The sequence below is a fragment of the Elaeis guineensis genome, chromosome 4 (genome assembly GCF_000442705.2).
Source record: "Elaeis guineensis isolate ETL-2024a chromosome 4, EG11, whole genome shotgun sequence".
Classification (NCBI taxonomy): Eukaryota; Viridiplantae; Streptophyta; class Magnoliopsida; order Arecales; family Arecaceae; genus Elaeis; species Elaeis guineensis.
In genome coordinates this window covers 13,901,148-13,911,732 of record NC_025996.2, presented here as the reverse complement: position 1 = coordinate 13,911,732, position 10,585 = coordinate 13,901,148, and the positions used below count along the sequence as shown (strand labels likewise).

At 38.4% G+C, this 10,585-nt stretch overlaps 1 protein-coding gene across 1 annotated transcript; it reads right to left on the bottom strand.

Annotated features, from left to right (window-relative positions):
• Positions 1 to 4,372: 4,372 nt before the first annotated feature.
• Positions 4,373 to 9,657, bottom strand: LOC105043793 (uncharacterized). The gene is made up of 13 exons (XM_010921495.3): positions 9,502 to 9,657; positions 9,086 to 9,373; positions 7,603 to 8,156; positions 7,400 to 7,489; positions 7,064 to 7,303; positions 6,550 to 6,771; positions 6,112 to 6,409; positions 5,667 to 5,992; positions 5,463 to 5,569; positions 5,298 to 5,395; positions 5,136 to 5,212; positions 4,970 to 5,063; positions 4,373 to 4,742 (listed from the first exon to the last, which is right to left on the bottom strand). The coding sequence occupies exons 2-12, from the start codon at positions 9,357 to 9,359 to the stop codon at positions 4,971 to 4,973; spliced, it is 2,379 nt and encodes a 792-aa protein (XP_010919797.1). The 5' UTR covers positions 9,360 to 9,373; positions 9,502 to 9,657; the 3' UTR covers positions 4,373 to 4,742; position 4,970.
• Between the last annotated feature and the right edge of the window lie 928 nt (positions 9,658 to 10,585).

Genomic DNA, 10,585 nt, shown 5'->3' with positions numbered 1-10,585 from the left:
TTAGGAGACCCAAAAATCATACATAGCCGTTACACCTTCACATAAATGAAGGCCCAATCTGTCGTATCTTACCGTCACTTACAGGATGATTAAAACATACGATATATTAGTGCTTGATTTATTCTTATACATACATGCATGTTACATTCATCCATACATGCATGCATATATATATATATATATAATAAGAACTTTGTGCAGGTGTATCCAGCATGCAAGATAACCTGGACCATTTGGAAACGAAACATCAATCCCTACGAAATTTTTACAACGCCTAAGCAAGCATGAATATATTAGCCATAGCTGTACCATGTTCACAATGAATAAAACCTTGCTTATATCATTACAAGAGTTTATAAAGATGCATAAAATGGAATTGATGGATCGGTGCATATAATTACAACATGATGATCAATCACGTACATCAAATTAGAGCGCCACAAACAAAATAATAAAATTAGCAACATCACTTGGTATGCCTTCGGACTTCAAGTCCGAAGCCTAAAACAAATTGATAATGTGAACCGAAGTTCAAACCTTATTCTGTCACATACCACATATGCCATCCTTGTTAGCAACAAATAATCTAACTAAAAAAATTTAAAAAGAAGCATACCATGCGGTGTTTTAAAAAATTTTATGCTACCACTTAATAACTCTTACGGTCTAGTCTTTACTACTTTATTGCATTTACTTATCTTTAATACTTACTGTAAAGTCTCAAGGTCTTTAGTACTTTACCGCATGCTTTTAAGGGTCCATTTGCACCGCATCCTCTACAACTTTAGCAGTATGCATGCATTCCCTTCAATGAGCATGTCCAGCCTTACCCATGCAGGTGACCCAAAATAGGGAATGTATGACGCATGTAGGCAGCACAACTTCACATGCATGTGCCGATTTAACACTTGTAAAACTATTATAATAAATGCCAGTAAGACTGAAACATCTAATTTTATGGACACTCGCAATTGGTAGAAAATAACAAATCCATTTTGTCAACATGAAGCACGATAGAACATCACCACTTCCAACAGTGGGTGAAAAGATAAAAGGCATGCATGCCTAACAAGCAAAGTGTTGAACTGACCTAAATGGTAAAAATGTAGGTCGATGGTCTATCAAATTTGCATAAAAGAAATAAAATATAATTATCTAATAACCTTCTATAACAGGGTTACCCACAACCAATAATGACGACTTTTAGCCAAGCTAAAACTATAAAGCATGAGATAAATGAAAGCTAGCATAAAATAGTTAGTTTGACTCTACAAAATTTCATGTTTGCTGATGCACCAGCAATTTTTGCAAGTACTCAAAGAAAAAGAATCGCCTGCCTTAAAACTGAGAAACTTTACCGTGCAGATTCAAGAACAAATAAGAAAAGGTGGTACTACCATGTTCAGCAGCTCCATTGGAATCAAGTCTGATAAGCATTTCAAGTTCAGATGACCGGGTAAAATCCCAGTTATAAAACGAAACAACTCCATAGCCTTCTCATTCCCAATAAACGTACTACGGTAGGTTGACTTGGCCAGCACTAGAGGTGCAAACAAGCTGAGCAGGCAAGCTAGGACAGGCTCAAGCTTGGCTTGTTTCATCATCAAGCTGAGCTCTCCTCAAGATGGTTCATCTAATTTCGAGCCAAACTCAAACTGATCATGAACGGCGTTTGTTTAATAAAACTGGTAAGGGTTCAAGACATTTCAATACATTTTTTCATATAGGTTAAGCTAATACTTCTAATTATATATTATGATTGAAATACATTACATTCTACATGGCCTCCATTACAAATAATAGAATAAGTTCTTAACATGGAATTACAGGTTTGACGAACCCACCAATCACCCTCTTTTCAAAATGGAAGAAGTGATCCCCACATGAGTGGAATGATGTGAGATTCAGCAAAAGATGGGGAAAGGAGAACAAAGATATCTCACAGAAACTAATGAAGCATATTATAAATATCCTAATTAAGGTCAATATTCTCTAACAACACTAACACTAACACTAACTTTTCACTCATAATTCTTACGTCAGGTGATAAAGGAATGAAGATGACTCGTGTTCTACCAACCCAAAGCAACACAAAAGGATAAAAGAGTAGCCTGAAGAAATATTGCCAAAAATTTTTCAAAAAGCATGTTCACTAACCAAAACATTCACCAAAAGAACCAAACATAAACTTACTTGAAATGCAAACTTACAAAGCTAAAGTCAAAGTTACGCAGAAGATCATTTCTAGAACTGTACCGGTGGTTCCAAAAATTCTTCTCCAGCATATATATCTATAGCTGAAAGCAATAAACTTCAAAAACTGAGATAAATAAACGCACCACTCTGATGACTTGAATAAGATTATTCAGCCACCACTTGCTAAAAAGTTTCACTTGGGTTAAAGTGATATGTATCCATTGACCAATATATACATGCTAAATTAAATTACCCCCTTACTTGGCATTTATTTAGGGTCCATCACAACAAACCAAACAGGACCTAAAATACAGTAAATAAATAATATTTGCATACTTGCAACTTCATAATATCCATCCTTCAATCACAAAATACATCAACAAATGGAGCCTCTCACTCTAAACTTTAACTTACACCATCAAGTTCCTGTTTACATAACATTATCAGTAGCCAAAACTGAATGCCCAAATATTAGCTGTGTGAGGCCTGCAAAAGCAGGTACGGATAGGTGGTTTCAAAAGCCATGGTAGTTATATCAGGTCAATAGTTCAGGCAAGTCAGTGGTGTACATTAAAACTTTCTGGCCCTCATGCAAGGTATATCATGCCAAATGTGGGTAGGGCAGTGATAGTGATACATCAACAAAACCATCACATCTTCGAGAAAAGAAGTGCAAATAGGGAGGCCTGCACTGTTTTTTCTTCTTATGTTAGACCAAAAATGAAATTCATAGCAAAATATCCTATCTTGTTTCTCCTACCCTTCTCTTCTTCCTTATCTTTCCCTTTGCTGTGAACACATAAATCTTGGAAAGCACACCAGCAACTAGGCCTTGGCACCAGGCTAATCATCTGGTGATTGGTTAAATATCAAATCCATATTATCATTTTGCAATTCCATGTTGTCTGATTAGATGAAATAAAAATGTTTTTAAAAGCTCTAATGCTACTTCTGAAGGTAATCCCGCATTGATGAAATGAAAGTGAAGGACCCACAACAATGATGGAACATCCAGAATAGTTGATCCATTTACCAAGTACTCTCAAGAAATGTTCCTTCTTTGCCTTCAGTTACATCTGAAAATGAATTGCAAACTTAAATAAAATCTAAAAGAAGAACGGATTGGTGTTGCCATGTGCCACTCAAATGGGAAAAAAACTCATGACATGACAAGACTCCTAAATATGAAGTTTATCCACGCAACTGCTGGTTCACACAACTTTATTGTTCTCAATATGGTAATCCATCGGCAAAATTTTAGGTCTTGAGAAGGTGCAGTTTGACTTCTACCAAACCATGTGAAGACTTTTATGCATCCAAGATTTCTATAAATTTCCTTGACCGTCATTTGAAATTTACAGTAACAGACATCAAGAAAGCTCACCCCACAAATCAAAGCAATGTACCACACTAAGATATCTCATATAAATCTCCATCTAAGGGGTCAAGAGAGTAAGAAAATAAGCCTTTCCAAGATGAAGCCATGATGGCACAAAGCAAATTAAACCAACATAGTTGAAGTGACATTGAAATTCCATATCCATGAACAGATATGTACTCATGTTCTATGCCCTCATGTTTCTATCTAATTACTTCTCAACTTCCAGCCCCATGTAGACTTTAGACAACAACAGTTACAGATTCCCAGCAGAATCAAACTTCAGTATATGAAAACACCATGTCAATTTGCTGTGGAGAAAACCAAGGTAGATTCCATCATATGGCTGCAAAACATGTATTATCAATAACAAATAAATCACTTTTAGAACCATATGCCTACAGCAACATTCACGCACACACTTTTATCATTATCCATTCTTGCTGATCTATATAGTTAGTTAACATGAGAATATAACCAGCCAGGCCCCCATTATAAACCTATGCACTCTGGCCAATCAAATGCTGTGATGTTCACATCTTCAGGGACCAGCTGCAAGAGCGCAAGGACAAGCTGAGATTGAATGAATGCGTTAAATCCAAAATAATATGAACTAGCTAGGTTAGCATGTGAATGTAAACAATCATGACATTAATCCAACATGTTCTCCCTGTGAGAGCCTTTTCCAGATTTTCAATCAGCACTTGCTGATCCTTGCTCTGAGATTTCATAGTGGAGAATAACATATTTCTAGCTTCTTAAAGTAAGCTTTAATCCAGTAATCATGGCAACATAAAGTTATCCATAAAAGCTTGTAGCATTCTTTATAATACCTCAAACTCTAAGATCCTCAAATCCATCTCATGGATGTCTTAATAACGATAGAAGTAAATATGTTTCATACATACCACACTGCGGCTTTCTCGATAATCTTGTTTCTGACCCAATATGTCAAGTTCCCTTACAAAACATAAAATTAAGCTAGATATCTGTATGCTGATAACTGCCCTGACCAAACTTTAAAGTCCATGCCTCAACTCAACCTCATGAAGGTTTCTCACAGACAAACAGAGTTGCTTGGTTTAAGCCCTCTTTCCAAGCGTGTAGGCATCACATCCAGAAGCTTCTTACAATCCACAGCCTACATCAGCCTTCTGTGATGACAAATCTGTGTCATAAAGACAAACCCATGTGTGATCACGAAGGCCCATACAACCAAGCAGGCCAGCTTAAGTGAAAAAACAAAGCCATACCTTCTTCCAAAGGAATTATTACCAGCCAAATAAATAAAAAGCTAGCATGACAAAGAAAGCACACATGACTCCTCATGTGGTACACAGAAAACTTAATAATAATAATAATAATATAGCAAAGAAAGGAAGAAGGTTTAAGCACCTTAGTAGTATGAACCTGACCCACTACCACCTAGGTATCCACTGCCACTCAAACTACGGCCAGAATAAAGGGATGAATAAGAGCTGCCACCTACCTGGACCAAAAAAAAAAAAGATGTCAGGTGTAAAATATAGCCACACAAACGACAAAACAAGGAAGAGCTTACATCAGATCCCCGTGACAGGTAACTGCTGCTATAGCTTGATGAGTACATTCCACCAACATCGCTGCTGCTAACAGAACCTATGTAGATATCCACAAAAGATGGAATGTCTAATGACCCAAACAAGGTACATATTCATTGTAATTAAAAATGGATTTTAAATACCTCCACCATAGCTCATGCCTTGACGACTGCCATATAGCCCATCCTGACTAGAAAGAGAGGTACGGCTGCTACCATATCCCATATGAGATCGCCCAAGCCTACAGAACAAATATGTCATTATCTACATGATCATGCAGAAATAATTTTTAAACAGATGTTACATACCTATCGCCATAAGCATCACCATATTGAGCACTACTACCACCAACGCCATAATCCAAGCGAGCCCTTGACTGACGCATGCTTACATCAGCATATCGAGAAGCATCATCCTTAAAAACAAGTTTAAGAGACAACATTAAATAGAAGAAAACCCATAGCATGCGGGCAGCAAATGACAAATGGGCCAAAAAGGAAAAACAAACTTACCAATTCCGAGTATGGACGTTTCGAACCAGAAATGGAATCATAATCCCGACTACGTCCTTCTCTGTAGGTCGGAAGAGGCCGTTCAAGTTTTCTTCCATAACCATCATCAATGTAGGCCCGTCTATCAGCAGTTCGAGGAGCACTACGAGGTGCAATATCAGAATAGGCTGACCCACGGGAAGGATAATCATCTCTGTAGGATGAACGCTTCTCAGTGGGAACCCGGGACCCATACTCAGTAGCAGCTCTGCTTCTGGGAAGAGGTGGCGGCAGCTCATCGCGCCTACCATAATCCCTCTTTGCACTACTCTTGGGGTATGCAGGAACTGCTCCCGTAAAAGTAGAATAAATAAGAACACAGACCGTAAGAACAATGACACAAGATCACCAGCACAAAAGAACCATAAAACATGCTACCCATGAACTAAAAGAACAAGAAATGTACCTGGTGGCCTTCTCTCATATGACCTCTCTGGGGGAGGAAAACGCCTGGATCGCTCTGGCATGGCCATAACAGGACGCCTATCTCTAAATCCCATCGGTCTCTTAAATCCATGCATCCCAATAGGTGCCCCACGACCAACTGGTCTTGACAGATGTGCTGGAAACCTACGAGGTGGAGGACGACCATATAACACACGACCACCTCGAGGAGCCCCACGGCCAATCCTAAAGTTTCCTCGAAGACCACGTTTCACTCTACTTTTTTGATGAGGCCTTGACAATCTAGCCCTAACTTTGACCTAAAACAACATGCTAACCGATAATAAGATCATATACACATAAAAAAAGCATAAATGGAATTGATGAACATGAAAAAGCAATTTATAAAGGAAAACGAATGAAGGAAATAACAAGACCCTAAGTACAGATCCAAACATACCTTGTTATCACCTTCACCTAGTTCTGCATTGTTGATGCCTTCAGCACATGCAACAGCATTATCATGGGTATCAAAAGTAACAAAACCAAAATCCTTTCTTTTGGCAGATGGCATATTACGAGCAAGCTCAATTTTCTCAATTACTCCATATTTCTTGAGGTACTCCTTAACGCGATCTTCATCCCATGAAGCAGGCAAGCCATCAACAAAAACAGTTTTAACCTGAAAACATATTGGCAAATCATGCAACAAGCAAACAAAATGAAAATACTAAAAATATATAATTATTCTTCAGCAAAACAAGGCAGTAGTCATGATATTCCAGGCCAAACCAATAATATAATGACTAGATACACAATCAATGCCATGTTTATCCTAACATATAGTCAATTGAATTAAAAAATTTAACTACCTCCAAAGAAAAAATACTCCATGCAACTTATCACAATGAAAAGGGCATCACTCAAAATGATTTGAGAAAAGAAAAAGGCAATGGATCTTAACTTTCATATACCTGTGCCATGATTTCATCATCCGGTTCAATGAAAGAATCTGCAAAAGCAACCTTTGCAGTTCGATCAACTCCAAAGACCACATCTCTCTTCTGCAAGCGCCTATAAGCATCCATAGCATCAGAGCGAGATGAAAACTCTAAGAACGCAAACCCACGATTCATCCCTTCATTGTTTGAATCTTCAACCAGTGTCAAATCTTCAACATTCTCAATTCCATAACTCTTCAGTTTCTCCTTCAACTGCACATGCATTCACAATAGTACTGAATTAATATAGAAAGGAGAAATATATGCAGCAAAAATAATAAATGAATCAGCACAATCCAGCCTATTCACATGTTCCCTTGTCCATGTTTTACATATATTGCCCAGAAAAAGTGTGTCACTGTCTTGACTTGGGGCAACACCACATTGTTTACCATGCACCTAGCATAATCAAAGAAAGCCATGATCAAAAAGAGAAAGACAAATAGTTAAAATATAATAAAACACAATCTTTATATAAGTCAACCCAAAAAGAGAAGATGTGGAAGACCAACCACTGGATTTTTGAGCTCTGAAACTGCACGTTTAGCTTGCTCTACGTTCGCAAAACGCAAAAATGCAAAGCCTTTGTTTTTCTTTGTCTGAGGATTCATCATAAGTCGAACTTCAGTAACCTCACCAACTTCACTAAAGACTTTCCTGAGATCATCGTCAGTTGCATCCTTATCTAGACCTCCAACAAATACTTCAAACTCCTTACGCTTTCGGTGCTCCTTGACTACTTCGTGGTGCTCTTCTTCTTCTCCATCAACCTCGTGATCTCCCTCAGCATCCCCATCATCCCCTTCAACCTCTATGTCCTCTCCACCATCCTCCATCTCCTCATCTGCCAAATCAGCTTCCTCTTCTTCTTCAACCACATCAGCTTCCTCAACAACCTCCTCAATTTCATCCCCTTCCTCTTCTTGTCCATCATCATGCTCCAAATCCTTCTCGTCATAGTCTACAGCGGCATCTTCTTCAGGTTCATATTCTGTCTCATTGAACTCCAACTCTAGCCGTTCACCTTTATCCTCTTCCTCATAAGCATCCTTCAAATCCTCTTCATCTGCAATGACAACAAATAAAAATCATTTGCTCCTTGGTTAGATGAATATTAGAGCAAGAACGAGTTGAGAGTGAAATAATATGGAACCAATGCAATAAGGCTTCTAGACAGTAAGAAAATCTTACTGATGTATGAGGATAGAACCAAAAGATAAATTAGCACCTGTAAATGCAAGTGCTTCTTTAATTTAATGAAGATGTCAGAATCTCATTCCTCCTCTATCATGATGTTAGGGTATGTTTTCGCGAATTGTGTACAACAGGTTTGAAATTGGTAATGTTGGGGGTGAAGGGGGAGCAGAGAGAAACATATATCAGAGCAATGTAAAAACTCAGGAACTACAGTCACAGATTGAATATATGATCACAATGTCACCACTCAAGATAATAAGGGCATTATTTTTGGCAAATGTCCAGGAGCATCCTTCGATGGTACACTTGATTAAATAATCACTAATCTATGAAAACCAATCACCATGAGAATCAAATGACTGATATAAAAGTTAATCAGCACAAGAAACAGATAAATGAGGGATTAAACAAGATATATGTTGCCTGAAATCATAACAGAAGATCCAGTAGAACAGATAACACAGCGAGTGCCGGTTACATACACAATCATCATATGATCAAGAGCAGCAATGCAAGCAATTGAGTTGAAGTAACGAGTTTAGAACATCACAATACCAAAAAAATAAAAAATAAACAACTACTATTAGATCAAGACCATTCAATATAACAAATAAATATGGAATATAGCATACATGAAACACGACCGGGAAAAGGGGGAAAACAATCAACGGTGAAACCCTAAATCGGAAAGATAGCAAGGAAGCACTGAAATCATCTTTCCAAATTCAACCAAGTAGTGGATTTTTAAACACAAAGCATGGGAAAAATAAGAAAAATCAAGATCGCAAAAAGCCCTACATTCACCATCAACAGAGCCGTCCAATTTAGAATCCGGCATCACGGACTTCTCCTCCGGCTTCTCCTCAGCGAAATCCTCCACCTTGACCTCCTCCTTCTCCTCCTCAACGGAAACTGGGACCTCCTCGACCTTCAGCGCCTCTTCGACCTTGGGCACCTCCTCGACGGGCTCGGCCTGGCTCTGCGTTTTCTGCGTCCCCTTCGCCGTCCTCGCCGCCGTCTTCTTCGCAGACGCCGCCCCGCCCGACCCCTTCTTCACCGCTCGAGGAGGCATCTCCGGATACTAAACTGTTAGAAGCAATTTCAAAGAAAAAGAACGACCGATCAAAAAGAAAACCCTAGAATTATAGCAATCCAAGAAAAACCGAAGAAGCGCAGAAACCCTTGGGATTGTCAGAGACATCATGAGCCAATACCTCGAATTGGGATGAAAAAAAACCCTAGAAGAAGAGATAAAGGAGCAACCCGCTTCCAAAACCTACAGAGCAACTCTGGCAATGGAGAAACCCTAGATCCGTGAGTATTTAATCTAGCTCGGAGAATCACCCGATAAGAAGTGGAATTCTAAAAGGACCCTGCAGTCGTTAAATATATCGAGAATACCACTGGCTTGGAGACCACGGCGCCCTCGTTGATCACCCGATAAATGGTGGTTTTAAGATGACTCTGAAGTCGTGAAATATAACGAGAATACTACCGGCTAAGAGGCCGCAGTGCCCTCGTTGAGCGCTTCTCGCGACCGCCTCAAGCCGTGTTGCGGGGGCAAGGGTAGTTTGGTCACTTCATAGAGGGATCGATGATTCGTGAAGCGTTAGGGCCCGCGGTCGCCCGTGCGGCTGGACCGTTTGCGGGCTCCACCGACAAAACGGAGGATGGGTAATTGGATTGTTCAGGGGTGACAAAAATTGATCCACTAAGAAACCAAACGCGATCCTCTTTGGGCTGGTTTAGATGGGCCTGGGATTAGCGTTTGTCAAAGCTAGATCTAGGAAAAAGGAAAATTCTTTGTACACCCGGTGGTGCAGAAAATCCGATGTGAAGTATATTGTGTTGTTCCATTAATTCATATAATTATTATTTTTAATATATATTTAATATCTATAATTATTTTTTTATTTAAAAATTTTGTATGATAAAAAAATTTTGGATATTTGATTATGATATCCTTCACAAAAATTATGACATCTTTTCACAAAAATTATGGTACTATATTCTTTGAAAAGAATTATGACACATTTTCTTAAAAATTATGATATCCTTTCTTAAAAATTATGACACCTCTGTAAAGGAGGGGTGTCGTAATTTTTGTGAAAGTGTGTCATAATTTTTATGAAGATGTGTATTAGAATTCTGCAAAAAAAAGGTGTAATAATTTTTATGAAAGAGTATCATAATTCTGTGAAGGGGTGCCATAATTTTTTGGAAAAAAGATATCATAATTTTTGTGAAGGAATTTTATGATTTTTAAGAAGGATATTTTCGTTATTCAAAATTTTAAAC

Bases quoted from the DNA above. Each gene is read 5' to 3' on its own strand.
- LOC105043793 (XM_010921495.3), bottom strand. From the start codon at position 9,359: ATGCCTCCTCGAGCGGTGAAGAAGGGGTCGGGCGGGGCGGCGTCTGCG. The intron at 7,490-7,602 runs GTTGGTCTTCCA...TGATTATGCTAG, and splicing joins CAGAGCTCAAAAATCCAGTG to GTGCATGGTAAACAATGTGG. The intron at 5,064-5,135 runs GTAAGCTCTTCC...TTTTTGGTCCAG, and splicing joins ACCTGTCACGGGGATCTGAT to GTAGGTGGCAGCTCTTATTC.